Here is a 16,336-nt window from a genome sequence, read left to right as displayed (position 1 = left end):
CTCCTTGGGCACTGCCCACACCTGCCTTTGGGATGGGGAGTGTAGGCCACTAAGAGCTGAGAAATGACACTTCTGCCCCATTTGCCTCATCATGAGCTTAATGGGCTTCGGAGCCAGAATACCTGAAACTGCAGGTGTTTCCCAACTGAGCCCAGCTTGTCCCCTCCCTCCGGCTCCCTGCAGACCACGGCCCAGCACTCACCAATGTTGTCCTTTTCTTTGCAGGAGATGGAATAGCAACAAATCTCTCGATCTTGGATGGCAGACAGGTTCCTGTGGAGAGATGGAGCCGTGAGAGCGCAGACTGATCAGTGCAGACTCCAGCTGCTCCGGTCAGCCTAGGTCAAGGGCTCAGGGGGAGCAGAGTCCCTTCCATTTGGGGCCACCCTCGGAGGCCCCTGCTATAACCTTCTAGTGCTGCTGGCTCAGGATGAGGCTGGTCAACAGTCTTGCAGCAATGAAAGAACCGAAAATAAAAGCTTCTTGACAAATGGAACAAGGCCCCCAACCATGAGCCCACTGGGCGGGCTGTGTATTACCCAGCAGCTCTTACAGCTCGTTCCACAACCATACAGGAGACAAGAATCAGGGCCCTACCCACGGCACCAAGCCAGACTCAGCCAGCACGTCCCCTCTCTGCATTAGCATCCCCACTGGAAAGGGGACAAGAGTGACCCACCGTTATCAAATGCTTAAGATCCTCCAAAACCAAACCAGTACTAGAAGTATTACTACCACGGCAGCGGGCACAGGAGGGCTGTGTGCCACGGCCCTGGCTCCAGCCCCATCGACAGAGCAGCGGAGCCTTTGAAGGACTTCGCCGGCTGTTTGCAAAGAGCTCCTTGGCTGTGCTGTGTCCCAAGGTGGGAGCCTGTGGAAATGCTCTCCTACCACTCGGGCTGCAGGAGTCTAAGGGTACGTCTTCGCTGAGGTTAACCCAGGCTCTTACCCCCACCGCTACACAATACAAACACCTCGGACCTGGATTTGCAGGTGCCTTAAGCCCAGGCTAGCTGACCGGGTTGGGGGGGCGGGGTTAGAGCCAAGGCTGTGCTTTACCTTGGGCTGGAACCTGCCCACTTTGCAGTGAGGACGCAGGCAAAAACCACTTACATGCTGCGTGACCTCCAGGGCCCATCCCACAACACCTCCTGTAATGGACTGGGAAGGAAGCCTCGAGCGGCTCAGCACGGGGGAGTGCAGACACAATGAAGTGGGTAGGGCTTTGCCAGGCTAACCTGGGGGCTCAGACTCGGGTGTCAATCACCCAGGTTAATTGTGCAGTGTAGACTCACCCTTGGACTGCAGTAAGCGTCAAGATGTGTCTCTGGTGCCACCATGTGGCCTAGGCTGAGAAAAGCTCAAGCAAAATGACCATCTTCACCCTGACATAGCAACTTTCAACCAAGGGCACCTCAGCTCCACACAGACTGGAGATTAGCCCCATTCTACAGCTGAGGCCCTGCCCAAGGTCATACAGAGAGTGTGGGGCAGAGGCAGGACAGAACTCAGGGCCCTCGGCTCCCCTTTCCAGCTGCTGGCACTGGGTAACGAGGCCTCCCCAGGTCTGTGGCGCACGGAGAAGTGTAGATACAAAAGAAAAACCACTCATGTAACAGTGAAAAAGCTACTGCAGAGGGGCAAAGCAGAGCACCTAGGACATGTTTCCCCAAACCAGCTGCCTCGCTGGTCACTGTCTGGGCTGCCAGTTCCCCCCTCCCAGCGCCCCCAGCACGGGCCTTTGCTTGGGCCTGCCCAGCCTGCCCCAATGCCTGGGGTGTCACAAATGGGATGCGATGGCTTCACAGCAGGACCCAGGCTGGGGAGCCTCGGCACAGCTCTGTTATCATGAAGGGATCGTGGAGATGAACAAACTTCTCTGCCCAAAAGGCTTTCAGGCCCTGACCCATGTAAGGGGGCAGTACCGTGTGCTGCTGGATTGCAGAAGCATCCCCAGGCGGAGCTGGAAACCTGTGCTCCTTTTCCCAATAGCGCTTCCTGCTGACAGGCCATCGCAGAGCAACTCCCCAGCAGTGAGCTAGCAGGAAGGGACCAGGGCTCTGCACATGCTGGAGAGGGTTACAGCCGCCCAATGGCCATGTTGTTAGGGTGGGAGCTGGTGGAGGGGGAACGTCTTAGGGAGTGGGGCAGAGAAGCCATGGGGTTGGAGGCACAGGGAGAGATGGGGGCATTTTGGGGAGCAATGCCCCCATGGTGGGGGAGCCCTTTCTGCTGTTGCTCTGGGAAGGCCTCTCCAGCACCCTGGGAGAAGCGCCCGCAATCCCACGCACCAGGCACCTTCATTAACCCCTTAGCAGCCACCTGGATCAGACCCCCGAGAATCCTACTCAGCAATACACAGAGACTTGGCGTCCCCAAAGCAACAGCTAAGCAAACTCTGTTACAGTCCCACCCCAGCCTTTGCTGAGAGGCACACGCAGCCAGAGACAGACTGACAATGCCTGCCGCCGGAAGGGGAGGCAGTGAGCCGTACTTACATCTTCTCAATAAGCTCTTTCTCATCCAAGGCACCAACGAGATCTCGCTTGTTCCCAAGCACTAGAACCTGTAGGGGGAAAAAGACAGTGTCAGCATTCTCAGTCCCACACCCACACCGAGCCAGTTTTGACTGTGCCCAGGCCGGGGGAGGGATGGGGAGTCTGGCAACCTAACTATAGTTTTAACAGAAAATTCGTTGGTGTGAAGGAATCAAAACCTCCCCGCCTCCCGGGGAATTCCTGCCAGCCAGTGAAAGCCAGCTGCCCAAGTGCTCCTCTCCCAGGATATGCTGGAGTGGAGGAGTTGCTGGGGATACTAACCACTAAGGCGGTTTTTGGAATGAGATCATGTGCTTTACGTGCTGCATGGAGCTGCACCCCCTCTGCATTTCTGAAGCATCAATCCCCAGCTCAGGGTGAAGATATTACAATTAACGTCTTGCAAACTGCCCCAGCAGCACATCTGAGCTCTACTTCCCAGCCAAAAACCTCACTGCAATGTCATAAACAAGACTTGCATTCCAAATGGCAGCTCTCCCTCTTGAGCACGCTCAGTGGGTGTGTCACTTATAATCCCCACTCAATGGGCCATGGACAGGTCATTATCTACACTCACTGCTTCCAGTCCAGTCACTTCTGAGCTTCCGGTGGGCCCACCAATGGGACCAGGGGGTTTAATGGCCTGTAGGATTATGGGAAGTTGGTCATGATCTTCCTCAAACTTTCCAAAAAAGTCACCTTCCAGCCCAGCCCCAGCCTGGAGAGCATCACCTCACAAAGTTACTTCTACAGACGAACGAGTGAGACGCTATCACAGAATCTGCTTTGCAGCGTGTGTGACCAAGCAACCAGAGACCACCCACCCTAATGACTGGGGACCAGCCTATGAGATCTGTCTGCTCCCCATTGTCTCCCTCTGTCCCAGGACTGGAGAGTGCTTACAGGGATGCCTTGGAGCTGCGGCTTGTCAAGCAGGTTGTGAAGTTCGTTCTTTGAAGCCTCGATCTTCTCCTGGTCTGCAGCATCCACCATGTACCTGGAATGGGGAAGGAACATTATCAGTGAGCCTGGGCCACTGGAAAAGGAAGATTGAATGAATCCCGCCTGAGGAGCACGAAACAACCAGAGTCCCTACCACCTCTCTCCATTACCAAGTATTCAGGCCTCCTTAGAGAGCTGCTACTCTCCACTGGGCCAGCTTCCTGACCGGTCAGTATAAATCTACGCTATGAAGCAGATCGGAGTTACCGCTCTCTTTCTGAAGCGCTTCAGATTAGTCCCCTGGTACTCACCACGTGTCAGTGACCCACACCCTTCCCTTGGCACCTCTGGGCTCTTAGCACCCTTTGGGAAAGCTCCGATGGGTCCTTGTGGGGGCCAATCCACATCCATCCCTCAGGACTGCAAAGCCAGTCATTAACCCTTCCCCTGCCGAGAGCCAGGAGTCCTCATGGGCATAGAAACAACTTCGACTCACCCAGAGTCTTCTGCTACAGAGACAACCCCAGCCTTGCCTATACTTACAAATTAGATCACCCGAGCGATGGCTGGGTGAATCATTTTGTGACTCGAGCGCCGCAGTTAAGTCACCCTAACCCCCAGTGTAGACATGGCTAGGGTTCATGGAAGATTCTTCCGACCATCCAGCCAAGCCTTTCAGAGAAGTGGATTAACTACATCAATGGAAAAACCCCTTCCACCAAGGTAGGAAGGATCGATGCTACAGTGGCACAGCTGGAGCACAGACATACCCTTAGTTTACCGTGTGCAGCAGCATCAGTCACACTGTGCATCAGTGTAGCTGAAAAGCCAGTGGGCGTGGGAACACCACACTGCGTTTGGATGCCTTACAGAAAGCGGCTCTTGCTCTTTTAGATTCTTATAAACGTTTCTGCAGCATCTAACACCCTGGTGGCTGGGGGCACTTCACCGTGCTTTTTCCCAGAAAAGCAGCATACACCGTGCTCCATAACCCCATCCAGCATCCAGATAGCTGACCGCAGAGGTGGGGAAGCCCAGCCAGTGGGCTGAATGCCAGAGAGTCTACAGCCAGGAGACAGAGAAATGACAGCTATCAAGTTCTAAATGTGATCAGGCTGGGCTCAGTCATTTCTCCAGAGGGAGAGCCTGCTACGGAGATCACCCCCTCCCAGGCATCTGGGAGCGTCATCAACGGGACAAACAACTGCCCCGTTCCTGCTAAAACCCAGCGGGGGTTGCAGAGCACAGGAAGGGTGGTGTCTAAGTGGCCTTCGATGTTAGTCCCAGACAGCGCTTGTTGCAGTAATCCAGCCTAGAAGTAGCAATGCATTGATGATAGATGCAGGTTCTATCAGAGAGGGAATGGCAGACGTAAGTGACAGAGGGCATTTCTGGCTCCAGCTGCAGACCGGTGTCTGGTTAGACCTGGAGATTGCAAGCCAAACAACAACTAATAAAACACCCTCAGTTAAGGGAAAAACTATAAATTTCCTCAGATCCTCAAAGTGCTTCTCTGTGCCAGTCAGTATCACCACTGCCTTATCTGGGCTGAGTCTAAATCTGCTAAACTCTGGCTTTCATCCAGGCCTCAGTCTCGGCCAGACGGCAGAAGAACAAAGAGTCTATTCCGTCCCTGTCTGACGAAATGAGGTGGAGCTGAATGTCATCGGCATATTTATGACACCGTAGCTCATGTCACCAAACTCTTCCGAGCAGCCGCACGTAAATGAGGATACCGAACGTGGTGAGATTAGGGGACTTGAGTTGGGCAAATAATGGATGTCCTTGCATTTAGTGAACACCTCTTTCTGCTTACAGACATCTTACGTGGATTGAGATTCTCAACAGCATGTGTTACAATCTGTGAATAACTCTGGTTTGTGGCTTGCTGGTGTACAGTTTGCATGCATTTGATATGAAACATCTGTGCTGCTTTGTAAACTCAAGCCCCGAAATGTTCACAAGCAGGACCACAAAAGGGGGGTAGACTCAGGCAAAGGGAATTTGTTTACAACCATGAATGAAGATTGATTGAAGGCTGCTGCTTCTCATAAATACAGAATTTGCCAAGCAGCATAAGAGGCCTTGGGAAGGAAGAGCAGCTGCCTATCGCTGTCCCCTAGGACCACCCTACAAAATGAGCTGAGCCACCCAAGGCTAGGCGGTCCACCTTCACCAGGCCCCCCTTCAAATGAGTGACTAGCACCTCTGGAACAAAAAGATCTAGTAGCATCAGCAAAGACAACCGATCTTCAGCCAGGAGCACACGAGCCTGTTATTCTGGACATCACGCCCAAGAGTAATTCTACTACCTAGGGCCCCAGTCCGTGGTGGGTTGGGGAGACTGGTAAAGCACCAGAACACTGGGATTCCTGCACTAAGCAGATACATTCATAGGACTTCCTATCCCCAGGAGCAGAACCTCTTACACCTCATGCTGGGTACCAAAGCACAGCCCAGCCCTTCCCAGGGCTCCGGCTGCACTGGGCAAGCTGCTGGGAAGATTGAATTCAGTGCGAGGGGCCTGATTCCCAGCAGAGGATCTCTGCACCCGAGATTAGCAAATTGCTCAACCTGGGCGAACACAAAACCCACTGGACACAGCCCGAAAGGTCCTGCCAACCCTCAACCAAGAGACACTGTTTGAGAGCCTAATACTAATACTTTCCCATGCTGTATTAAAGGCTCAGCAGCCCTGGAACGTCTGCGACAGAGTGTGAGCACAGCGGGGGGGTACTTACACAATAGCACTGACTCCGCGGCAGTATCGCTCCCACATGCTACGGAAACGAGGCTGACCGCCGATGTCCCAGAGCTGTGGGAAAGAGAGGCAGAGTCAGGAAGCACATGGACCAGGGAAGAAGGCACATCAAAAAGCAGAAGTGGATCTTGGAGCCCAATTGAAATGGATTTTGCACACCGCTACACAAACTCTTACCCCTTCTCCCCCTGTTGATGAGCCCTACACAAGGTGTCACCTTGCTCCATGGTGGCAGGTTTGTGGAATTCATAAGCACAGCTGGGTGCAGAGCCTTGCTCAGTTTGTATGCAATTACCCAGAATGTTCTGCCCACTCACAGCTACTTCCTACGAGGGCTGGGGTCTAAGGCCCAGTGTCCCACGGAGCCTGGGGGTTCTCTCTGTGTTCGCCATGCTAGGATGATGGAGGAATTTCCCCCTCACTGAAGAGTTCACATGTTTCAAGGACCACATTTTGTCCCCAAAACGCATGAGCAGCAACCAAAGGCACAGAATCTTTATAGTGAAGGAGTGCTGGGAAGTGCTGGCTAACCCAAGATTTTCTGGTTTTCCATCCAAGTGCATCTGGAGGAGTGGAGGGGTAAAGAGAGTGCTCTTTGTCTGATTGCTGAGACACGAATGTTATGAATCATGGACTGTAGTTCCACAGCCCAATGGGCTCCTCCTTCCAGGACCCGCAGCCTCTCCCTTCCCTTCTCAGCAAAATACCTGTCCAGTCTCTGTCATGGACAAAGTTACCGGCCCACACTAGCCTGGGGAAATACCAAGAGCAGGATGAATGCCATCAGGAAATCCCATGTTACTGCAGCCTGGCCAGCAGCCCTTTACTGCAGGAGCCTGGAATAACTTGCATCCCAATATACTTGACCCCCCCTTTAGGGGAGCTGCAGCAATCTAAAACCTTCCAGACTAAACTAGTGTGGAGGCAGGTCTATTTTTAAGTCTCCTGACTGAAGCATTAGTCAGTATTATTTGTACCCCAATAACCTGCTGCACAAGAGCTTGTGAATCTCTAGATTTTCCCCACCCCGTCTCCCCCTCCAACAGCCACTGAAGAGGAGCTGCCTATGTCTTACCTTTATGGTGACGTTTCCCTTGGTGATCTTCCTCATGTTGAAGCCCACCGTTGGGATCATGTCTTCATTGAACTGCCCCGACTGCAAGGAACAAACCACACTGAGTCAGCCATATCACGGGACTGGGGACCTGCAAACCCTCAGGCCGGCACAAAGCATCTAAACTTCCCAGCCTGATGGCACTGGGCAGACTGCGGTGGAACAAGACTTAACTGCAGCTATTATTAAATCCTAGCTGGAGGTGAACCAAGATGCTCTGCAAGGACTGTCCTAGAACATGCCCCAAATATTCTACCTCCTTTGGTCACACCCCAGGTCATGGCTAATGCCAGAAGCAAAAACACCACAAATCAGAACCAGATATCCTACAGAGAACAGATACTGCCCAGCAGCTGGTAGTGGGATGCATGCTTCTGGGCCCACATGGGGAACTCCACTCATAACAGGCCAGGGCCATTACTGCCAATATGCACTGGCTTGTAGCTATAATGCCAGCTATTCATAGAATCATAGAAATGTCAGGCTGGAAGGGACCTTGAGAGGTCATCAAGTCCTCCTGCCCTGTGTGCTGAGGCAGAACCAGGTAAACCTAGCCCACCCCTGACAAGTGTGTGTCCAACCTTTCTTAAAAACCTCCAGTGACGGTGATTCTATACCCTCCCTTGGAAGCCTGTTCCAGAGCTTAACTCCCCTTAGAGTTAGAAAGTTTCCCTACTATTTAATCTAAATCTCCCTTGCTGCAGATTAAATGTATTACTTCTTGTCCTACCTTCAGCGGACATGGAGAACAATTGATCGCAGTCTGCTTTATAACAGCACTTAACATATTTGTAAACTGGTCACCCCTCAATTTTCTTTTCTCAAGACTAAACATGCCCAGTTTTTTTAACCTTTCCTCACAGGTCAAGCTTTATAAACCTTTTATGATTTTTGCTGCTCTCCTCTAGACTCTCTTCAATTTGTCCACATCTTTCCTAACGTATGACACCCAGAACTGGACATAGCTCCATGAGCTATTAACTCTGAAGCCTAGGGAAGAATATTCAGATGCAACCACTGTTAGACTGTTTCACTTTTGACGAAAGCACATAAAGGAGAAGTGCAGATCTTCAGAACCTGATCTACTGTGAATGGCCACTGATTTTGGCATCACAAGTGGGGGAATTGTGGGAGAACGCCCTCATCTATTTTCCTCCAGTCTAACCCCTAACTTTGGGGCTCCAACTGGGTTGAAAGGGTCTATAAAAATTCAAGAACTTCCTATAATTAAGTCATGCTTACTTGTTATGTTTCCAGCAACACAAAAAAAAACAAATTCAAAGAGTTGCAATTAAAAAAAAAAAAAAAACCTATTACAACCTAAGTTAAGACCTAAACTTATTACAATCTATTCAAACAGTTTAAATAAAAAACATGCAAGCAGTGTGCATTTTCTGCTGAAGTTTTAAAGGAAGTTAAACCACTCAACTAGTGGAAGTCACTGGGTAAGCCCCTGAAACCAGAGTTTGTTGAAGTGCTAAATCAGCTTTTGACAGCAGTAACCTCTTCTGCAGATGCAGAGAGAATCTCTTCTTCATTTCAGCTTATTCAACTAGTTCAGTTCAATGACTAATTTGTTCAAAGTTAAGAAACCAACTGAGAGTTGAAACAGCAGGAAAGTTTGTTTTCCTCTTCCAAGCTAAGAATAAAATGAGGTGCAAGAGGATGAGATCTACTAGTTCTAAGGTTGAAAGACGCGATGACCAGAAACTCTCTTCAGTTCACTAATACTTTGTTTAATAAATCAGTTAGCTGTAAATACAAAACATGTTTTGATATGCATCCAGCACATTTAAGGTAGTTTTGCTGAACTATTGAAAATAATTGTAAAATGCTAGTTTTCTGCATTTTCAATTGAATTCCAATTTCCATCCAAGTACAGCTTGATGCAAATCATGAATAAAAAAAAAGTATCACCTATTAAATAATAAATGTATCATTCACCAATTCCTAACATTAAAAAAATGTAAAAATTAAGAATCTGAATAAATGTATGTTAAGCTATGCAATTACTTAAATTCAGATAGATTTAGTGTATCCGCCTGATTAGCAAAAAGAAGCCCCAAATTTAGTGTAAAGGCTATACTTAATTGCCAATTGACATGTTTTAATGGGCTGCCAAGCAATGAGAATCAACCATTCTTTAGGAAAACAACTAAAAAAAGATTAAAATAGAGGATTTAAATTAAGGTTTCCTGCCTGTTGACTAAATGGGTGAATTAAACCACTGCACCCTGGGGGAGTTAGCCCTGCAATCCCAAACCGGCGGCTTTGAAAACTTCCCATTTGTAGGTCACTCTCTCCCCAAACAAAGGCTATTAATAGGCCTGGCATCAATGTTGCTTTTGTTGGCCGCAATCAAGTGCATGAGATGGACTGCACCCAGGGACCGAGACCACAAAACCAAAGCTTTGTCTCCGCCAGTGCACTAGTCTCCCTCAGCAGGGCAGATATATCAGCAGTGACCCTCCCCTTCAGTTCTGTGTGCAGCCTCTGGCCACGCTCACTGAGCATTTGCCACTCTGGAGCATGTAAAGTACAGTGGGCCCCACGCGAAGCAATTTCTGATTTCTCCATCAGAGTTGTTAACCTTCTCAATCCATTTCTGCTGAACCCTGTGCATCTTGTCACCGTTCTAGGGAAAATCTGCTCTCGTGACTGGAATTGTCCAGACAGATCAATCGGTTTAAATCCAGTTACCTGGGATAAAACTAGGGGGCTCTCATATGCCAAACCCCCGAGAACTAGTGCAGGGCTTGAAAATGTTTCCCTACCAGCCAGAGAGATAAGTGAAGGGTAAGTGTGACTGACCTGTCCAGGGGCAGCTTCATGGTTACAGATCCAGCACCACCATCTTTGCTACATCCCTTCAGCTGTGGAAGAGTGCTGCCCTCCAATCCCGGCTGGAGGCTCCGTCTTTCATATCAGCTTCTGGCCAGTGGGTATCTGATCAATTTGAAATTCTGGCCCCTTTAGCTACTGGAAGCAGCTGTCTATCTTTTCTGCTCCCACCAAAGCCTCCTGACTGCTGTGAGCATGGGATGGGAACAGCTCTTTGCTACTCCCCCAACTCCTGGCTATTGCAAGGAGTGGGAGAGGGGAAGATCTATTCTACTCTACCCCTCCCCAACCCTCAATTTTTATTTCTTTTTGGATTCTACTTCCCCTTGAATAACTCCTACACACAACTAATCCTAGATTTGCCAAGCAGCAGCAGCAGCATGAAATTTACATGGATTTCTGGAAGCATCAATGTTGTCCATAGATCTTGAATAGCAGCACTGAAATTGACTGGTCTTGTCAAACCTATAAGGAGTAAGTACCAGGGGTCCTCTCTGCAGCCCTCTCCTTCACAGACTCAGAAAGACATCTTAGATTCTAAGGACAGACGGGACCACTGCAATCACCTTGTCTGATCTCCTGCATAACACAGGCCATAAGTCTTTCTTGAATTAATTCCTGTTTGAAATTGAGCAGATCTTTTAGAACAGCCCACCCCGATTTAAAAATGGCCAGTGATGGAGACTATCACAAACCCTGATGAATCATTCCAACGATTAATTGCCCTCAGTATTAAAAATTTACTACCACTGTTAAAAAAATTATTTCCAGTCTGAATGTGTCTAGCTTCATGGCTTCAGACCAGATTTGGAAGGTTTCTGTCACAACCATGGAGAGGCATAGATTTCTTTTAAAAAAATTAGTAAACTTCAGTGGAGCATAAGTTTTCTTTAGGCCCCACCCACTTGCAAGGTATTTACAGAGGCCACTCCCCTGTGACAAATGGATTTTCCATTTCTGTACAGGGGGTGTTATGGGTGAGAAATGGCATGCACCAGCAGAGCAGCATGGAAACCCAGGACTGGAATAGCAGAGTACTGCAGGTAGGGACTCAGGTCCATTATTTCCCTCCCTCCCCCCCCCACCCCCCCACCCCCAATTGTGCTCTGGCTGGGCGCAGACAGCACTGACCCTTTGCTTTAAAGAACGCTGATGTTTTAGGCCAGATTAAAAAGTGGCCGCTGATTCTGGATGCCACGTTGAGGTGGTCAGCAGCCAAAATGCCAAGTGAAGTCAGTGGGGACTGCAGGTGCTGGACACCTCTCAAAATCAGTCCCAGCTTATCTTAAGTTGGGCACCTCAAATTGAACAAACCGAAACTGGGGGAGGTTTAGAAATTTAGCTTTGCCCATTTTTGTATTGGGGGGTGGATGGGTCCTGTGTATCTACGCCAGAGACCTGTGGATTCTCCATTTCCATTTTATGGAAGTCCTTATGACACAGCCCCCATCTTTACAGCTGCAGGTAGGACAGGATACGGACACCCCTTAGCCAGTGCTCCTTCGTTGGGCCCAAAGGTCTGAGCACTGTGAAGTCCCCTACTCTCTGCCCCCTGCTGGTCTAAGGAGAAAGAGACTGGAGAGGACAGTCTGCCCACTGCTACACGGAAGGTACATTCTACACCTGCAACAGCTACATCTACATTGTTCAACTGTAGGTGTAACCAGGCACTGCACCTTTGGGTGCCATGGACCCTTTAAAGTTGTAGGTCATATGCCAGTTTCTACTCATAAGCCCTAAAGGAACTTGCATGTAAGTTGTTCTGCCTCTTATGAGAGACCGAGGGCAGGGCTGGACCTCTCAGGGGCTAGCTAGGAGTGCGGGGAAGGCCTTGGGGAAAGGGATAGGAACCTGTAGAGCACTGCGTGTTAGGTTGCTTTGTTCTGGATCTTTGTTTCTACGGTCCAGCCCTGAGAGAGGGAACTGAAATGGTGCAGTTGTTTGGAGCACCCCATTTCCCCTTATACAGCTCATGGACAGGCGCACCTGCTTCAAGTAGGTTTTTAATTATATATGAAACTGAATGAGCAATACAGTATCCCACCTGATGTATTTCAACATTACGCCATCCCCATGCATTCAGCGTGTTCTACTTAACATGCAATTCATATCTCAGAGCTATCGTTTCAGGTTGTCTGCAGACTCAGACAGAACTGCACCAGATGACACTTCGTTCACAAGGTTTTCTTCGCAACCATCAGTGCTAGCAATTTTTTTTTTTTTAAACGAAGGATTAGATTCAGGAGTGCAACAGAGTGGCAAATTCCACACCTCTAAAATCCTGACTGTAGCAGGCCTCCAGCCACAGCGGTGAGCACAAACCACTAGGCCAATCAGTCCCTTGTCTGTTTTTCCCAGTTACTTACATGACTGACCCAGCAGGAGGGGGAGGCAGCTGACTGTCAAGGAAGCCACTGCCTACCCTGGCATTGCAGCAGAAACAAAGCAGAGGCTCCATCCCAATGCTGCTCCATACTTTGATTAAAAAATAAATGAGGAGGGATACAACCTCATTTTCCCACTTTTATTTCCGGGCTCTCCATGGTCCCACAGTGCTCCAATACCACAGATGAGTGAGGCAGAGATTCAGATGGACAGACAGACAGACTTATATCCAACTGACCGTTCCCCCTCTATTCCCTCCCTACCACGTGCCTCGGCTATGGGGCCACTCTCACTGTTGTTGCCCCATTTGTCTCACGCTTTCCCCCTCTGGACATTCTGATCACATTTTCTGAGCTCACCTTCCTCATTAGCTTTAGCTGAATTCTGAGGATGCGCTCTCTGGATGAGGGTACAGAAAAACAGTGCCCTGGAGAGACAGTTTCTTTTTTCTAATTGATGGGGGCATATTTTAGTGCTGAATTGACAACCTGGAAGACTAGCGGCTGCTCTCCACGGAACAGGTACAGCACAAATAGCAGGAGCACAAGCATCCCCGTGCTGGCTCCCACACTCATGTGCTTAACCCCGAGACGGAGCAACTGCTTTGTGGGTGAAGTATAGTTCAGTCTCCATGGCCCATTCTGTCTTCAGCCTCTGCTGAGATGGTCAGTGAGAGGACCAGCGAATGCCACATCTGATAGATGCCCTGGGAACTTGCCTGAACACCCACTCTTTATACACAGGCCATCAGAAAACTACACCTTTCAGTCGCGAGACACCTGTGCGAGATTTAAACTGGTGGTCTAGGAAAGGGCCTCTGTAGCCCATTCCTACTCCAATGAACTCTCCAGCTTCCTTCATTAGGATTTCGTAATCCCATGCACTCTTCCCCAAGCACAGAAAGCCGCAGAAAATGAAGGAATTGGGGTACACCTCCAAAGCTTCCTGTCACTATTGTGCATCTCAAATAATTCAAGGTGGACTGCAACATCAAATGGGTGTTCACATCCTGTTTTGCCTCTTAAGGTTGTATAAAGATGGTCGGCAAATACTGTTGTTTTTGTTCCTTATTTTCTGAATTAGAATCTAAGTCTTACTGGCCCAGTTTCTCTCAAGACTCTATGGGAAATTAATGACACCACCACCGTTCAGGTAACAAACAAGGGGAACCTAAACAATTGACCAGGGAAAGGAGTTTGTCCAACTGATTAAAACCATTTTGTTTTCATTAGCACCTATTTAACTCGAACTAATGACAAGGGAGTCAGGAAGCAGGCTCTCTTGAAGAAAGATTTTACATCCTGCTGAGCTAGTTAAGCACAAAGAAAACTCCTGCTACATTTTACTAGAAAGCAGCAAAACACATACACACTTTCCCTCCCTCTCTGAACAGGGCTAGGGGCTCGATTGCTTGAGGTCCTTGTTTTAGAAATAACATTGTACTGTTCAGCATTTGATTGCCGAATGTCACAAGCCCTTTGAAATTAATATGTCCAGCAGAAGAGCTCACCCACTGCTGTTATATATTTCCAGTGATTTAGCATCTTAAAACTGCCACTATTCGAAAACTTTTCCTGGTTTTAATCTGAACTGGGGGAAGGGGGAGTTATGGGCTTGTAGCCTCTAGCTACACCACAAAATCTTACTGTCAGTGAAGACAATTTATGTAACTCTGCAATCAGACAAATGTAGTGCTTTTAGCCATCGGCTTTTCTAGATATAGCATATTAGCAAATCTTGAGGGTTTTCAAACCTCCTCACAAGGATTTTGCAATAGATGCAGTTTCTTTTTTATTTCCTCTTTTATATTTTCAAAGAAATTCTGGTATTCATGAAAAGTGGGGAGTAATATCCCAGGCAAAAGCAACATTCCCACACCCTTTTACTACTGCAGCTCTGTTATAAGAAGCAATGCCCCATGCTATTCTAGTCCAGATATAGGGTTAGTGGTGTAAGTTTTGGGAACCACTAGATCAAGTGGTTCCAAGGATACAGCGCACCCAAAAATGGTCCACTATTTTTTATTCAGAGCTGGGGGGTAACCCTTGGGGCAGAATCCATTTAAAGCTGCCATTGGTAACTTCCCCTGTTCTCTGTTAGTGTTCAATACACAAAAACAGCTTCAAAATCCAACACAGCAGGACCCCGTTTATCTGATCTCATGGGCACCAAGGCCAGATCGGATAATCAAAAAACCTGGATAAACTGGAGAATGGGCAAAGAGTTACCTATCCGTTATTTTAAGATGTGGAGTTGCTTTTAAACTAGCCGACCCCTCCCGGAAAAGCATTAAAACATACCATCCTTCTTTATTGACAGCGTACACAAGCCATTACTTCTAGTAAAGAGTACTCGTTTTTAAAAATGCAGAAATGATCATTTTAAGTTGCAACCGCAGCCATCCTGTACTATTTGGGAGTTGCCTGAATTTATCATTTCTGCATTTTTAAAAACTGGCACCATACTCTTTACTAGTAGTAATGGTTCGTGTACGCTGTCAATAAAGACGTGGGCTGTGTTTTAATGCTTTGTACCGATCCAGTGTCCACGCTGGTGGCTCTGTTAATACAGAGAGCCGGATAATGGAAGCTCGGCTAAAGGGGGATCTAGTGTAATTAAAGAGTGACTGGAAGTTGATTCGGGTTCTACAGAGAGGAGTGCAGAGCTGAGCCAGGAACGGGGCCAGCCACAATGAGTCTGCTGAGCTCTGGCCCTGCCTTCTATACGTTCTAGAGGAACCTGTCCCCTAGAGGTAGCAATTCCCCATGATGGAGGGTTTTGCCATAGATAGTACAGATCCTCCCTCATGGAGACCTGCCTCCTAGACCCAGGAATTCCCTTTTTGCAGATTTGCAAATATGGCAAGAGACTCCCTTAAAGAGAAGCCCTCTCATCCAAGGGCTCGCCTGGGGCCCAGCATGCAAAGATATTCACTCTCATTTGGGGAAAGCAGTGACCCCCTAAAGCACAAAGATGAGAGGGGTGGCCCATCTGGGCATCCCCAGAAGCTGAGTGGAGGAGGAATGGCCACCAGGCACCCCTATTCCATAGAAGACTGCATAGACGAGTCTTTGTGAGGAGTGACATGTGGGTCAGAGCTGGTGTGTGTAGGGGACAGACTCAGCAGTGCATGGGAGGGGCATGAAAGGGCCCCTTTGCCCAACTTCCCCACCCTTAGGGGCTGGCTCTGCTTTTTTGAAACTCCCAAGCTCCCAGACAGCAGCGGTGTCTTTGGCAATCCCTCGCTCATCCCAGGGATCCTCCAAACACTATTTGCGGTGAACCGGTAGTGTTTCAGTTAGAGCTTTGCCGAAGTGTCACGTTTTCAAAACACAACCTTGAGAAGACCTTTGATGAATACATGAAATGTCTGTCAAAGACAAGTACGGTAAAACCTCAGAGTTACGAACACCTCAGGAATGGAGGTCAGTTCGTAACTCTGGTGCTCGTAACTCTGAGGTTCTACTGTACTCTCTGCACCCTTTGGGGGGTTGGGAGGTGCAATGGATCTGGAGAGCTGGGCAGAGGAGTGAGACACTGGCTCTGTCGGAGTCCCCCTCCTCCTTCGTCAGAAAGGAGCTCCTCCTTGAGCAGAAATAGAGGAAATTTCTGGGCCAGTGGCTGCCTCGCTCCCTGCCGTTGTATCCTCCCACCTCCCGGCAAGTCACTGGCACCCCACCCGACAGCTCTCCAGTGCCTTTTCTTTCTCACCCCTTCCCCCCACTCCACTCAAATGCCTTAGCAAAAGGCTGCTGC

General features: G+C 48.9%; 1 protein-coding gene across 1 annotated transcript in view; it reads right to left on the bottom strand.

Moving 5' to 3' along the window:
• Positions 1 to 16,336, bottom strand: part of ARL8A (ADP ribosylation factor like GTPase 8A) — a 37,772-nt gene that overhangs the window by 2,919 nt on the left and 18,517 nt on the right. Inside the window, exons 2-6 of the mRNA XM_005309952.5 lie at positions 7,316 to 7,396; positions 6,221 to 6,294; positions 3,441 to 3,534; positions 2,499 to 2,566; positions 203 to 273 (exon numbers count right to left, since the gene is read on the bottom strand). Coding sequence (XP_005310009.1) covers positions 203 to 273; positions 2,499 to 2,566; positions 3,441 to 3,534; positions 6,221 to 6,294; positions 7,316 to 7,396 — 388 coding nt within the window. The remainder of the gene's footprint in view (positions 1 to 202; positions 274 to 2,498; positions 2,567 to 3,440; positions 3,535 to 6,220; positions 6,295 to 7,315; positions 7,397 to 16,336) is intronic.

Source organism: Chrysemys picta, chromosome 4, assembly GCF_011386835.1.
Source record: "Chrysemys picta bellii isolate R12L10 chromosome 4, ASM1138683v2, whole genome shotgun sequence".
Lineage (NCBI taxonomy): Eukaryota > Metazoa > Chordata > Testudines > Emydidae > Chrysemys > Chrysemys picta.
Note: the sequence above shows the minus strand (reverse complement) of the source record. Positions and strands in the feature narration are given on the sequence as shown.